General features: G+C 40.9%; 1 protein-coding gene across 10 annotated transcripts in view; it reads right to left on the bottom strand.

Moving 5' to 3' along the window:
• Positions 1–4,621: 4,621 nt before the first annotated feature.
• The window catches only part of LMO7 (LIM domain 7), a 288,480-nt gene continuing 276,977 nt past the window's right edge, over positions 4,622–16,124 (bottom strand). For 6 of the 10 annotated variants that reach the window (XM_029052751.2, XM_029052759.2, XM_029052778.2 and 3 more), the window contains 6 exons: positions 15,189–15,350; positions 14,346–14,559; positions 12,209–12,493; positions 9,765–9,873; positions 8,240–8,342; positions 4,622–5,386 (listed from right to left, as the gene is read on the bottom strand). In XM_029052751.2, the coding sequence (XP_028908584.1) occupies positions 5,364–5,386; positions 8,240–8,342; positions 9,765–9,873; positions 12,209–12,493; positions 14,346–14,559; positions 15,189–15,350 (896 nt within the window). In that variant the 3' untranslated portion in view covers positions 4,622–5,363. The remainder of the gene's footprint in view (positions 5,387–8,239; positions 8,343–9,764; positions 9,874–12,208; positions 12,494–14,345; positions 14,560–15,188; positions 15,351–16,124) is intronic. The other 4 variants (XM_029052791.2, XM_029052799.2, XM_029052828.2 and 1 more) reach the window with 2 other exon arrangements.

Raw genomic sequence — 16,124 nt, 5'->3', positions numbered from 1 at the left:
CTGAGCCACTCAGGGTCATACCTGGAGAGTTTCCAGTACTCTATCAGTCTCAACTACAAGAGGGAGAGTCAAACAGGGCAATTTCCATTCCTAGCTTGGCCAGAGGCTAGCGAGTTGAAGGCAATCTGCTACAAGTCAAAACTCCCCCGTGGTGGGCAGCAGCGTCATGGGAGAGAGTCGAGGGCAGAGACTCAGGTTACTGCACGGAAGGCGGCAATGGTAAATCGCTTCCTTATTTTTACCAAGAAAACTCTGTGGATTCACTACCAGAACGATCGCAGATGGAGGTGGGGCGTTCTGCTAGAGATGTGTCCATGGTGTCACTCTGGGTCTGACACGACTCGACAGTATAAGACAACAACAATGTGACATGGTTATCAAGGTAACCATAGCATCTTTAAGAAACAGGTGGAATTTAGGGCTTTTGCTAACCTATCATTGGTTTGAATCCATGCACGTCCAGTTTGAATTAGACTGTGAGCGAGTGAGACAGGGAATCTGTCCAACCTGATTAACTTGTATCTACTCCAGTTCTAAGAAGAATACTTGACATGTATTAAGAGCATTACAAATATAATTATTCTTATTACTATTATTCTATTTTAAGAAAATACTAAAATTAGTATACCTTTGAATTCCTCAGACCCCCAAATTCAATAATAATCGAAAAACCTAGGCATGGCTACACATCCACGTTTCCAATTGTCCCTTACATTCAAATATGCTGCAATTAATTGGAGATGACAGATCAGATTTTACCTGCGTTCAGGTTTAGCTGAAAACGCCAATTAGAGAACTGACAATCCTTATTACCAAAGGCTGTCAGTCAATGGTATCGAGCTTCTATGGTGTGCAGAGTACTGTACTATGCACTTTACAATTAGTAAGATGAAATCCCCATCCTCCAGTGTTGACGCTTCTGTCTGTTGTGTTACCTGGTTCTGTTTTCCATCTTGCTTCAGTCTCATCTTGCTTCTGCTTGGAAAGAGCAGCGTGCCAGGCTGGTACAACTATGTCTGCTTCTGCACCCCAGAAACTGTCAGGTTTCTTTAGTATTTACCAGTCTAGTTTATAAGACTTGCCTTGTACCTACCCCAGTGCTTGGCAGATAGTAAGTGCCTAACGAATACCATAATTTTGAGCCCCTTTTTTGCAAATCCTTTCCCTTCATCAGGATGATGGACAGACAGTGAGGCTCCACAGGAGAAAATCTGAGAATATGGTGTGCTGAGTGGAGCCCCCAATCCAAGTGACCACTTCCCTTTTTTTGTTAAAGGTATTTGTTAAGTGCTTACTATGGGCCCGGACACTGTACCTAGCAGTGGGATACATACAAGATAATTAAGTTGGACACAGGCCATGGCCCAGATCAGGCTCTCAATTTTCATCTCTATTTTACAGATACAGAGATGTAGCATGGCTTAGTAAGCTGTGTGGCATAGTGAAAAGAGCACAGGCTTGGAAGTGAGATGTTGCGGCTCCCCCACTTGTCAGCTGTGTGACTTTGGGCAAGTCACTTAACTTCTCTGTGCCTCTGTTCCCTCATCTGTAAAACAGGGATTAAGACTGTGAGCCATAGGTGGGACAACCTGATTACCTTGCATCTACTCCTGTGCTTAGAACAGTGCCAAGCAGTCTAGTTTACAAGACTTGCCTTGTACCTACCCCAGTGCTTAGAACAGTGCTTGGCACATAGTAAGCGCTTAACAAATACCATTATTATTATTATTACATATGAGGTAACTGAGGCAACAGATACGTTAATCATGATGCTGGCATTTGTTAAGCGCTTACTATGTGTCGAACACTGTTCTAAGTGCTGGATAGATACAAGCTAATTAGGGTGGACACAATCCCTGTCCCACATGGGGCTCACAGTCTTCATGCCCTTTCATTAGCATTTATTGAAGATTACTATGTGCAAAGCACTGTACTAAGCACTTGGGAAAGTAGAATATAACAACAGACACATTCCCAGCCCACATCAAGCTCACCATTTTACACATGAGGGAACTGAGGCACAGAGAAGTGACTTGCCCAAGGTCACATGTGGCCAAGGTCACACAGTAAACAAGTGGAAGGGCTGGGATTAGAACCCAGGTCCTCAAATTCCCAGGCCTGGGCTCTCTCCACTAAGCCACGCTACTTCTCTCACTCCCTAGATGAAAGGAGCAGCTCATCAGTGGGAACCAAGGCTGGATGAGACCAGCAGAATGGGGATTGTGTGGTACACAACTTTCAGAAGGGCACCTCGAAAGCTGGGCCCAATGCAAAGCTGGCAACTAACATACTACCAAAGGTCACCCTATTCGATGTGCTCTGTACTAGGCCCCCGAGAAAGAATATAATAGAGTTGATAGGCACAGTCTTACCCATAAGAAGTTCATAATTAAGAGGGAGTGTAAGATGTGAGTCTTTAGTAAACATTGTGACTTCAGACCCCTTGACATGTCGGCTTCTTTGGGTAACTCTGCTAGGATGCTGACGGGAGGAGTTGTGGCTTCTGTGGGCGATCCCTTACACACCATCGACAAAATGCGGTTGTCAGCCTCAGCGACATCTGCTGCAACTCTGCAATCAGCAAAGTTTTTAATCGTTGAACCATCGGGGAGGTAGAGTGGCCTAGTGGATAGAGCACGGGTTTGAGAGTCCGAGGGACCTGGGTTCTAGTCCCAGCTCTGCCGCTTGTCTGCTGTGTGATCTTGGGCAAATAACTTCGCTTCTCTGTGCCTTAGTCATCTCATCTGTAAAATGGGAATTAAGACTGGGAGCCCTTTGTGGGATAGGGACTGTGTCTAATCCGATTTATTTCTATCCACCCTAGTGCTTAAAACAGTGTCTGCTACACAGTAAGCACTTAAGGAATACCACAGTTATTATTGTTATTACAGAGCATGAGCGTGGGAGTCGGAAGGATTTGGGTTCTAATCTCAGCTCTACCACTAGTCCGTCGTGCGACTTTGGGCAAGTTACTGAACTTCCCTGCACCTCATTTTCCACATCTGTAAAATGGGGATTAAGACTGTGAGCCCTATGTGGGATAGGGACTGTGTCCAACCTTGATTAGCTCACCTCTACCCTAAAGCTTAGAACAGTGGCTGGACCATAGTAAGTGCTCAACAAATACCATTAGTAAAACAAAAACCAAATTTAGGACATCTCACATGGTGGACAGGGTCAGCAGGAATTCTGAAAACATCAGGCTAATGATAACAATGGTTAAAGTCAACAGTGACTGTGGAAGTAGTTACCCTGGAAATCATCTTTGGCCTTTCATTCATTCTTTCACTTAATTGTATTTGAGCGCTTACTGACTGCAAAGCATTCTACTAAGCGCCTGGGCGACTACAGTATAACCATAAACATGTATATTCCCTGCCCACAACGAGCTCAACGTCTAGAGGGGGATTATGATGCTTATTATGATTTTTGCGATGATTATTATCATTATCATTAAATAGTTTCTATTATACTTATGATGATTGTTATGGCTTTAGCACAAAGCCAGCACTAAGCTCTGATTCGGTGTTCTTAAATAAGCTTCGGATGTTAAATTATTGTGGCTAATTCACAATGTGCTGCACTCCTGTTCTGGCTACTCAGCTGGGGCACCCAATGCACTAGGGGAAGGAGGACTGAGTGGGAGAGGCAAGAACAGTGCTTTGCACATAGTAAGCGATTCTCCCCCGATTAGACTGTGAGGCCATCATTGAGCAGGGATTGTCTCTGTTTTCAAATTGTACATTCCAAGCACTTAGTACAGTGCTCTGCACATAGTAAGCACTCAATAAAGACTATTCAATGAATGAACAAATGCCATCATTATTATTGCACTATTCTGCCATGATGCTACTGATGCCTATCTAGTTGTTTTGTTTTGTTGTCTATCTCCCCCTTCTAGATTGTGAGCCCGTTGTTGGGTAGGGATTGTCTCTATCAGTTGCCGAACTGTACCTTTCCAAGCACTTAGTACAGTGCTCTGCACACAGTAAGCGCTCAATAAATACGATTGAGTGAATAAATTGTACAAACCACTAGGACAGTAATCACCTCCTTTGTGCAAGTTCTCAGTACCAAAGTCCTTCAATCAATGGTATTAACTGAGCACTTACCATGTACAGAGCGCTGTACTGAACACTTGGGAGAGTCCAATGCAACAGAATAAGCAGACAGGTTCTCTGCCCATAATGTGCTTGCATATGACTGGATTGCAGCTCATCCTTCGTTTTCAAAGGGAGATTATATCATCCTCACTTTAGGAACTCAAGCAATATACCTACATGGAGTTTCCTGATTTCTAGTAATGTTTTCTCCCCAAGACATGTCTTTCCATTTTTTCAAAGGTTTCACATCTCTGGGTCTCACTAGTTACGAAGTATTGCAAACAGAAGCAAACAAAAAGGTTGAATGTCGACCCATTTTCTGTTAGGTGATGAGTCATGACCCATTTTCTGTTAGGAGATGAGAAAGACCAAAGCACAACTCAAGGAGTGCCTATAGAAGGCAGAAAATGACTTTTTTCCCTTAAAATAAGGCAGGGTTTTGAGAAAAATCAAACAATTTCAAGTTTCTGGGGAAATAAAAATCAAATGCCCAGAAATGTCAGGAGAGGACAAATATCTGATTTAAATGCTTCAGCAAGTTTATTTACAAATACATTTTAACAGAAAAGAAATCCACTAGGTTTGCATGAAACTTTTTGGGGTGCAAGCCACAATAAGGTTTTTCTAATGAAGTGAAGAGGTGCTCTCCAATGAACTGCTTAAACCAATTCTAGTGCTCAGCAAATAGAGTCCCTCATATAGCAAGTAGGATATCATGAATATTCATTTCAAAAAAATCATGTTACATAGTTGAAAAAAAAACCAAAATATAGAAAGCAAACATTAGTGTGATGTTAATATGTTTTTCCCCATATTGGTGTGCATAACTTATCTTGTAGCGTACATTAAGGCAGCAATTGCAAATACACATTTATATTAACTATCTCAAATAGTGTTCCTTTAAAATATTTTTTCTTCTTCTTAAACAAATCCCTTCCTACCCCTTGGAAAATAAATCTTAAGGATTACCAGCTTCAAAGATTTTTCAAAATTATAACTAATAAGTGTTTGTCTTTCTTTATGCTTTTAATATCCTGCTGAATTCAAAAACGTAATACCGGGTTTCCCCCAAAACATGATTACAGTTTCATAAATAACCCAAAAAAATACAGTTAACCAAGAATATAATGCTTGTATGAGTTCAAGGCAGGCAAAATAAACTTACTTAAAAAACAAACAATATATATTTATAGATCTACATCAATATGAATCACCTCTTCTTCAATTTGCAACAGCGCTTTTGTATGGAGCGTTACTTTTTCACATGGCAGTTGGTTGTCCAGCTAAAAAGGGAAAAAGAAAAGACAAATACATTTCCATTATTTCCATTATCATATAAACATATAATACCTATATTAAACAATATAAACAGTGGAATGGCCTGGGTTTTAATCCGAGCTCCATCATATGTCTGCTGTGTGATCTTGGGTAAGTCACTTATCTACTCTGTGCCTCAGTTATCTCCTCTATAAAATGGGGATGAAAGCATGAGCCCCATGTGGGACAGGGATTGGGTCCAACCTGATTATCTTGTATCTCCTCCAGTGCTTAGAACAATGCTTGGCACATAGTAATATATATATTATATGTGTGTATGTATGTATGTATATATATATATATATATATATATATAATGTGTGTGTGTTTTTGTATATTTATATATATACACACACATAAACCCAGCATAAACAGTGGAATGGTTTCTATTTTTGGAACTATAACCAGAAAGCAATTTCACTAAAATGGGCTTATAAACAGGTTCAAAACTCAAAAATTTTGCCAAGTCAATAAATTCATGCAAGCAAACTGTGTGATTTGATAGAAAGTTGGTATTTCAAGTACTGAGAGAGAAGTTGCTAAAAGCTCAAACTTTAGGAGGGGCGGACCTTACTCATACAGATTTCTACTTAGTTGGAACAATGAAGTGCTACCTACCTTTTCTTATTTAAAAATGCCACAACGCTTGTATTATTAATGGGCCTAGTCAAAAGCCTACTTTGTTTTGGTCAAATTCTGAACAACATGCTCAAGGTCATGAAATGAAATCCCTGTAAATAGTAATAAAGTCTAAAAGTCTTTACTACGCCCTTTAATTAAAACTTCAGAGAAAATCCATCTACTGTTCTAGTCCCATCTTCAATTAAGGAGCCACAAAGTGAACAACTGTATAATTCAAGTAATGGTGAGGTTGGTGATGGTAACGAACAGTTGCAATATGCTGTAAGGTCCCCCTTCCCTGGGAAATGCTCTGAACATAATCAGATGCTGTTCCCCACAACCTGAAGAGACTTGCTTTACATGCATATTCAGGCTTAATTAAAGCAACATTTATTTTCCTGACTTAAGGTGCTGATTTTGCTCTTCCATTATGGCACGGATATCAAACCTGTTCACAAACAGACAAGACCTGAATCATCCCCTCCATCTGGGGCCTCTGAAGGTGTGGCCATTCTCATTTAACCACAGGAAAAAAAAGATTGTTAAAGAGAACTGGTGTGGGGGAGGAGGACTGAGGCAGCCCTTAAAGAAAAATAAGATGTAAATGCATCATAATAATAATGATAATAACAATAATGATTATGGCATTTGTTAACTGTTTACTATGTGCCAAACACTGTTCGAAGCACTGGGCAGATGCAAGGTAGTTGCATTATCCCACGTGGGGCTCACAGTCTTAATCCCCATTTTACAGATGAGGTAACTGAGGCACAGAGAAGAGAAATGACTTCCCCAAGGCCAACCAGCAGACAAGTGGTGGAGCTGGGACTGGAACCCACGTCCTCTGACTCCCAAGCCTGGGCTCTTGCCACTAGGCCATGCGGCTTCTCATAAATTCAAATGGAGAAAGCAGTGATTGGGTTGCCACCTCTGGCACCCCTACATTCTTCCCTTCCTATCACCATGTCTCTCCCCTCAGAAACACCAAGGCCCCAAGGGACCCTTCCCACTCCCTCCCGCTCATGTGATCCCTGACTTTTAGGCACTGGCCTGGGAGTCAGAGGGCGTGGGTTCTAATCCCAGCCCCGCCACATGTCTGCTGTGTGAACTTGGGAAAATCACTTATCTTCTGTCTGCCTCAGTTACCTCATCTATAAAGTGGGGATAAAAGTGTGAGCCCCATGTGGGACAGGGTGTGTGTCCAACCTGATTACCTTCTGTCTACCCCAGTGCTTAGAACAGTGCTTGGCACATAGTAAGCACTTAACAAGTACCCTAATTATCAGTATTAATACTTGCCAAGTTGGCCATTTTGAGGCAGGGAAACCCTTCTCCAATCACAGTTCCTTCTGAAGGTCCTCGCCGATTAATCACTCATCAATCAACTATATTTACTGAATGCTTAATGTGTCTATGACCCTATACTAAGCTCACTGTGGGTAGGGAATGAGTCTGTTCATTGTTATATTGTACTCTCCCAACCTCTTGGTACATTGATTTGCACACAGTAAGCACTCAATAAATATGATTGAATGAATGAATAAATGAATAAAAGCTTGGCAGAGTACAGCACAACAGAACAGACACATTCCTTGCCCACAGCATCCTACTCCTGACCCAAAACTGTCACTTTAATACTTCCACGCTTGCTCAAACTTACTTTCTCCTAACCCCACCCTTGCATTTATGTGCATATCTTTATATCCTGCTGCTCCCTTCCAACCTGTATTTTAAGAGTCTGTCACCTCCTAGATTGTAAACTTCTTGAGGGCACGGTATGTGTCTGTCAATTCTACTGTTCTTTCTCAAGCATTCAGTACCATACTCTACACAAACTAAATTCATAACACTACTGATTGAGGGAAACCAAATTCAGAACAGATGTCTGGCCTGGGTTCTAATCCCAGCTTGGCCAGTTGTCTGCTGCGTGACTGTGGGCAAGTCGCTTAACTTCTCTGTGCCTCATTTACCACATCTGTAAAATGGGGATTTAGATTGTGAGCCCCAGATGGGACAGGGACTATGTCCAACCACACAGTAAGCACTCACTAAATATGACTGATTATCTTGACTCTACCCCAGTACTTAGTACAGAGCCTGGTCCATAGAAAGTGCTTAACAAATACCATTAAAAATAAACCAACCAAAAACCGTATGCATAGAATCCTGTAAGAATAGATTTGTTTTGCCTTTCTCACATTTGAATCGGAGATAACAGTTGTTGCAGAACAAATCGTTGTTTCGGATCCTGACTTCTGCTCCCGAATAAGAACCTCCGAGGTCACACTCACAGGCCACACACTAAATGAAACACCAAAAGTTATCCAATGCTGATAACGTCACACCAAAGCAACGAACAGAAAATGCTTCAGTTCTACAGCGGCAGCTTTTAGAGCCCTAAATCCCCATCGGCAGAAGCCAATACGACAATTAGTGGATTAGAAGGAAGCCATTGAGGTGAGGAGCTGGAGACTAGAGCAAAGCAATTTCAAATGCTGAGATGATCGGTCTAAAAATACTGGAAAAAGCAGAGATGATTTGTGTATTGGTTACTGAAATCCTAAGCTTCATTAGTCCTGGGCAAAAAAAAAAAATATATGGCACAACATGAAAGAACTAGCTCTTCTCAATGAAGGCAGAAATTTTGGCACAGCATATTTGGGCGTGCCACCTGCAGTTTCCATGCAGCATCATTAACTCAAACATAATTCCCACATATAGGCTTCATGTCAAAGGAAGATTTTTTTTTAATCGTACACTATGTGCACACGTTCCAAGAATATTTTTGCATTGTATTTGCTCTCCTCTGTCAATATGCTGGATATACTACCCTCAATCAAGCATCTTAATAGAAACTGGCAATTAGAATTCTCTGTCTCCAAATCCAGGATTGAGGCTAGGGACTCTTGGGCTTAATCCTTCGCTCGGCATTAAACTGGCACCTCTAACCATAATTATCTTAGGTGCCAACTCTCTTGAGTGCAAGAAAAACAGAGCTACTCAACATTTCAGCATATTTTCTTTATTAGTCCTTGAAAGGCAGGGAAAATACACCTAGGTTGCACAACCACTATATTTCTGAAGCCACTGATCTCTCACTTTCCACAGTGTTTTGAAATCTCAGAAGAGTGTCATTACACCAAGCACGTGGAGTTGAGCAGGAGCAGGGAAAAATAATGCAAGCAATGGCACTGCCGCTGAACAGGCCTTTGTCCTAAAAGATACCTACATGGGAAGATACTTTACAAAAAAAACCACCATCCAAAATGGATGAGTACTTGGTTTCCAGGCTTAGGATGCATTCTAGAATTATCTTTTCGGACCAGGGTGATTTTTTTTAATGCAGAATGCTGCTTGTGATCTCAAGGTTTGAATTTAGGAAAGACTAATTGATAGCAATAAAATTAGCTTTTTCCTAAATTCAAGTCCTAAGCACAAAAGCAGTATTCAGCAACTCAATAGAAACTAGACTGTAATTTCAATGTGGGCAGGAAATGTGCCTGCCAACTCTGTTATACTGTACTCTCCCAAGCGCTTAGTACAGTGTGCTGCACTCAGTAAAAGCTCAATAAATACAATTGATTGATGGGACTCATGAATGGTAATGATACATGGATTACTACATGTAGCACCCGCTGAAGCGTGTCCCCACAACCAGAATTCTATGAAGCCATGCACATTCCACCGAAAGCCCGTCATCATGTTGGCTTTCTCGATTCTCACCTTGAAACAATGTAAATGATAACAAAGACCCAGAGACTCGATGATCATGGCCGCTCCTTTGCCCAGAATGTTATTACAGTAGGAACACACTCTCTTCCCACTGACCGACCTGAATTTGGAACAGAAGTGGAACTGAAGTTCTTAGTTAAAGTTCAAAGGTGATCAGGTAGGACAACCTAGCATTAATTAGTTAATTAATTAGTTCAGGGTTGGTTTTTTTATTTATATTTTGTACTCTTCAACATAGAGATTAGCCAAATGAGCGATTTTGCACAAATACAACCACGTCTACAATTTATGACTGAAATGGTACCCATTTTCTGAGAGCTATATGGAATTACAAATGTATCCATAATATATACTGTATTTCAACATCTACTGAAACCTTATGATGCTATTTCTCCAGCGTTGCCCATGGAAAAGTAATTATCACTGGGTTCCCTCTTAAAATGACTGCTTTTAAGAAAGCCTAGCTGTTGCTTTCAGAATTTCTTCATACCAACTCACTCCTTTCTCCAAAGTTGATCTGACCCATGTTTAAATGGTTCATCATCTAAGTTGGAAGCAAAAAGATGGAATAGATATTCCTTGAGGGTCCCTTTCTACATTCCAAACCATTTGGTTTATTTATCCCCATTCTGTAAAATGGGGATAGAATCCTTGTTCTCTCTCTCTCTCTCTCTCTCACATAGCAAGGCCCACATGGGGCAAGGAGTGTTCATTATGAACAGAGAAGCAGAGAAGCAGCGTGGCTCAGTGGAAAGAGCAGAGACTTGTGAGTCAGAGGTCACGGGTTCTAATCCTGGGTCCGCCACCTGTCAGCTGTGTGACTTTGGGCAAGTCACTTAACTTCTCCATGCCTCAGTTCCCTCATCTAAAATGGGGATTAAGACTGTGAGCCTCACGTGGGACAAGCTGATTACCTTGTATCTACCCCAGCGCTTAGAGCAGTGCTGGGCACAAAGTAAGCCCTTAACAAATACCAACATTGTTTTTATCATGATCAACTGATACCTACCCAGCACTTAGCAGAGTAATACCAATATATACCATCACTATTCTTATTATTTAGACCACCCCTTTGCTCTCCTCCACTGGGTGTGAATATTACTGGAATTCAGTTAACTCACAAAAACTTATACATTGATTGCTACAAAATGCCAGGACATGACAGATGACATGAAATTATAACTAAATGTACCCTCAAACTATCAGCTATGGGATATCTGGGGTTTGGATAATAAAAATCTAACTGCTAAAAGCAAAAGTATAGAAGACAGGAAACCCAGAGGAACAGACTCTACAGATGTGGAATCTAAAATTAGGGATTCTTAATGCAAAAAAAAAAAATTTTGGAAATGTTCACTGGCAATAAACTAATAAAACAGATTGTAAAATCACCACTTTATCACCTTATATGACAGGTTCTCTTTAATAGATATTACTAATGTTAGAGAGGTATGATATGAAAGCCTGGCCTACTTATCTGTGGAAAACTACACATCTATAAAACCCATACAGGACAACAAAAGAGGAGTTCTCAATAAGTAACTACTGACATCACCTTTATGAATAGATGCCTTACATGGAGGCCAATTTCTGTGGATCAAACAAGTTGCTTTGCAAATGAGAAAAAGTAAAATGTAATTAGACCAACTAGCTAAGGTCAAAGCTTTCCATCTGCTTCTTAAAAAGAATAAAAGAAGGTGACACATTCAAAAATACTGTGGGCCAGCTTCCAATAAGAGTTCTTTGGTATTTGTATATAGATTTGCCTCTGAATAAAGGCTGACACATAATTCCTTTAGAACTATTCTCTATTATTGCTCACAAAGCAGGAGTAATTCCCGAGCTACCACAAAATTTTATAGCTCTCTGATCAGAACCAGTTATGAATGTTTATAGTCTCATTTACCATGAAGGAAGTGAGCTATGAAACAGAGTGTTCGACTTTATAATGGCTTCAAAAGAAATCCACAAATGCCAACAGAAAAGTCTCAAAAGTATCCACAATATGTGCATTTTGCTGTGCATTCACGGTGGAGCCTTCTGATGAAGTAAAAATGGAAATTAACAATGGCAGGGAACGATTCTACCAACTCTATTATATTGCCTTCTCCAAAGCACTTAGTATCTTGTTCTGCACACAGCACTCAGTATAATTGATTAATGGATCAACTTTCCTTTGCTCAAACACTGTAAGAGCAAGTTTTTCATTTTTAAGAACAATTTTTCAAGTGTTTCTGTCTCCATGTTTTTTAGGTGATCTATTTTAGCTTAATAAAATCTCAGATTTACTGACTCCAATCTAGAGTTTCCTGAAATAGACTACAACAATCCCATTTTCTCTTTTCCCAATAGAATGAGGATACAAACTAACAGAAGAAATCTAGAAATCTAAGCTCACTCAACTGAAGAAAACAACGGATCATGTGTGTACGTACCTGTTCCGTTGCTGCGATCCTCCTGGAGTTGCTGAGGACGGGGAATGAGAGCGGGGAGTTGGGGAAGGAGTCAAGGGCTGGGAGGTGGAGGACCTTAATGATCCAGTTAACGATGGCTGGAAGCTGCGCATGGAGGCTCGGTTCGATGTAGACCCAATCTGAGGCGGCGGCCGACTGAAGTCTTGCACAGATGAAGAAGAATAGATTGTGGTAGACTGAGTCTGCCAAGGAGACTGCCGCCATGAATTCAACTTAGAAGAATCCAAGTTGTCCAAAGATTCACCTCTGAAAAATACCACCGGAGACCAACTTGCTTAGTGTCAAGCGAGGACCTTAAGTCACTGGAGAAACTGGCTCTAAATCTGAAAGATATTACCTTATATAGGCTCATTTCAAAATTAGGTAGCACACTGGTGTGGTGGTGGTATTTGTTAAGTGCCAGGCACTGTACTAAGCATTGGGTTCGGCGGGGAAGGAATACAAGCAAATTGGGTTGGACACAGTCCCTGTCCCACATGAGTCTCATGGTCTTAATCCCCATTTTACAGATGAGGTAACTGAGGCACAGACAAGTGAAGTGACTTGCCTTGAGGCACAGAGAAGTGAAGTGACTTGTCCAAGGTCACACAGCAGCAAGTGGCAGAGCTGGGATTAGAACCCGTGACCTTCTCACTCCCAGGTCCATACCCTATCCACCTGGCCATGCTGCTGTGTACATTATTCATATGCGTTTCTCTTAGTTTAATTTTTCAAAACCACAAAATATCATTTTTTCCAAAAATAAAGTCCTAAACTAAAAATTTAAAAATGAAACTTTCCTTGTTGACAGAGTAATAGCAGTAATAATAGCAGCAGCAGCAGCATTAATAAGCTAATTGTGGGCAGGGAATACTGTACTCTCCCAAGCACTTAGTACAGTGCACAAACTAAGTGCTCAAAAAATACAATGGATAATAATAATGATATTTCTGGTATTTGTTAAGCGCTTATTTTGTGCCAAGCTCTCTTCTAAGCTCTGGGGTAGATACAATTAATCAGTTTGGACACAGTCCCTGTCCCACGTGGGGCTCAAAGTCTTAATCCCCATTTCACAGATGAGGTAACTGAGGCCCAGAAAGGTTAAGTGACTTGCCCAAGGTCACACAGCAGACAAGTGATACAGTCAGAATTAAAACCCAGTTCCTTCTGACCCCTAGGCCTGTGCTCTATCCACTAAGCCACGCTGCTTCTCGTGAATGAATGAAAGGATACAAGGCTTTTATTCAGGACTAGAATTGACAGGGGTACTACCGTTACTGAGTCTGCAAGAACTAAAATCCACTCTTAAAAGGAAAGAAGCTGCCCGCTCTTCTGAGATATATATATATATATATATATAAGGTTGCAAGACATAGACACTGCTCCAGATTGAGATGACGTGAGCTACACTGCCCTCCGCTCCAGGCTGGGCCAGCTGGATTTCCCTCCGCTCCAGGGGAAAAGGCTGTCGGCAGCACGGTTTATGACTGATCTAATGGTTTATGATTCCTCTAGACGTACGCTCATTATGGATGGGGAACATGTCTACCCACTCTGCTCTACTGTACTCTCCCAAGCTATTAGCATAGCGCACTGCACACAGTAAGCACTCATTCAGTCGGATCGATGCGACAACAAAAATTTTGACGTCTGCAGTTAGAGTAATTTTGAAACCTCAGAAATGTAAGAGGAACTGGCCTAAAATTTGATTTCAGAAGCTGAATTTTAGACAGTTTGTCACTGCTCTGTCCCAAACCAGAGTCTATTTCATAACAACCCATCACTGAAGTCCCAAACTGAATATTAATAGTCATATGGTACAAAAGTGCTTTTCATCTACTGGGCACTCGAATAACTTCACTACCACCACCAGCAAAGGGAAAGCATTTGAGCAAATAAGTCGAATTATGCTTTTAGATCTCTCCTTGCAATGGTCGAATTCCTCGTAAATAAATTTTCCCCTATTGAAAATTGGTACACTCCAATTAAAGAGGGGTGGGAGGGGCTCATTAGTAAGTGGTTATTTCATCTGAGCTCTTTAAGAACTTGTAGTGTACCCAGAAGCTAAATATTTACCCAATGGCAAAGTAGAGGGTACAGTTCTTAGCCTGGTTCTTACCTTCTCATTACGCCAGACAGATAAACAGGCTCTTTGTTTACACTGGAACTACGCTGTCTGATCCAGCTGTTGTCATTGTGGAGTGATGTTTTCTTTCTCATCTCTTGGAGGATCTGCTGTCTTTCCATCTCGGCATTTGAAGTGGCATGTTCTTTCCGCGGGCCTTTCTGCGTGTAGCTGGTGCTTCCAGTCTGGTTCAGATGTTTATTGCTACCTATATTTAAAGAATATCAAAAACTTTACAGATAGCAGAGGAAAGACAATAGGGAAAAATGTGATTACACCTGGTGCAAAAAAACCCGTAGGATAATGTACCGAGGACTGCAGGCCGCAAATGCGGGTGAGATCACACCAGGTGTCAGGTGCAGCGTTTAATGAAAAGACACAGATCTAACAGCCGGAGGCAGGAGACTAGCCAATAAAAGGCAATTTTGATTCAAGTCTTACTGCATGGATTAAATCGATCATTTTGCCAGTCCTAATACCTTCTTCCTAAATACCTCTGCCTGCAGCCCACATCCTTCCCAGGGTACGGAAATCAACTTGTAAATCACAGTCAAATTGCCAGTTGGAAATTACACACTGAAGCTCTCCAACCCACTGGATCGATAACGTCATCTGGGGTCTACGCAAGTTGCAGGGAGACACCACTCACAACTCATGGCCAAGAAATAGCCTCGGACTCGTTTCAGTTGGGGACCAACCACCATAACCAAAGTTTTGCTCTTGAGTTTACTGGTGCAGATTAAGCTCGACATAATCTGGGTGACCCAGATCTTCCCTGGGTGTAATGATTAAGATTTGATTTGTATTTTATTTGCTACTTTGAAGCTGTACTCCCACCTTTGTCTGGATCAGGATATTTCATCTGACTAAGTATTTGCTTTCTCTCAGCTTCCAGATCCACTGCTGTTGTCCTTGGTTGAAAGTTCATGGCTTGCTTGCGCCTTAGTTCATCTTCCAGGAGCCAGTGGGCAAGGCCACCTATTGGTTTCTTATATGTGCCTATATTCATTTTTGTATGCACATACACATATTTTTTTATCAATTTGCATAGAGGCTTAATTTATATATGTAAAAGACTGTGCTAGAGACTTATACCTACTCGACATCATTCCTTTAAACAAGAGTGAAAACTTAAGTACTGCTCTTTTTAAAAATTCCCACAGCTCAAATTTCAGTAAAATCTCATTAATTTGTACACCCCGATCCCATATATGCTCTGTTTTTGTGGTCACCCAAATAACAATGTACCCCCTACTTCCTCCTCCTTTTGCCTTCTCCATTACTAGGAAAGAGAAGGAGATCAGATCACAAGAAAAAGGGATGGATAGGAAGTGACTAATGTTGTTTTGTAGTTAACAATCCTAAATTGCAACCAACATGATTTACAGAGATGCACCAGGAAACACAGAAAACTGTGGAAGAGGCATATATACAAAAGAATCAGAGAAAGCGACAGAGAGTAAGAGACTAACTTAAATCTAATCTTGGCAAAGACCAAAGATTGCTCTCCCAAACAATCCATAGTATTTATTGAGCACTTTTTGGATGCATAGCACTGTATCAAGCACTTAGGAGAGTAAAATAAAACAGAGTTGATAGACATATTCCCAGCCCATAAGGAGCTTAGGGACCGGTCTATAGTCCCAAATACAAACATATATCTCTCTATTTTGCCATTTTAAAAAACACTTGTGAAATTCATATTTTTTAAAATCACACAAATCAGATCATACTAATTAGTGATTCACTAATTCAAATCAAATTAGTGAAATT

Source organism: Ornithorhynchus anatinus, chromosome 2 (genome assembly GCF_004115215.2).
Source record: "Ornithorhynchus anatinus isolate Pmale09 chromosome 2, mOrnAna1.pri.v4, whole genome shotgun sequence".
Classification (NCBI taxonomy): domain Eukaryota; kingdom Metazoa; phylum Chordata; class Mammalia; order Monotremata; family Ornithorhynchidae; genus Ornithorhynchus; species Ornithorhynchus anatinus.
Note: the sequence above shows the minus strand (reverse complement) of the source record. Positions and strands in the feature narration are given on the sequence as shown.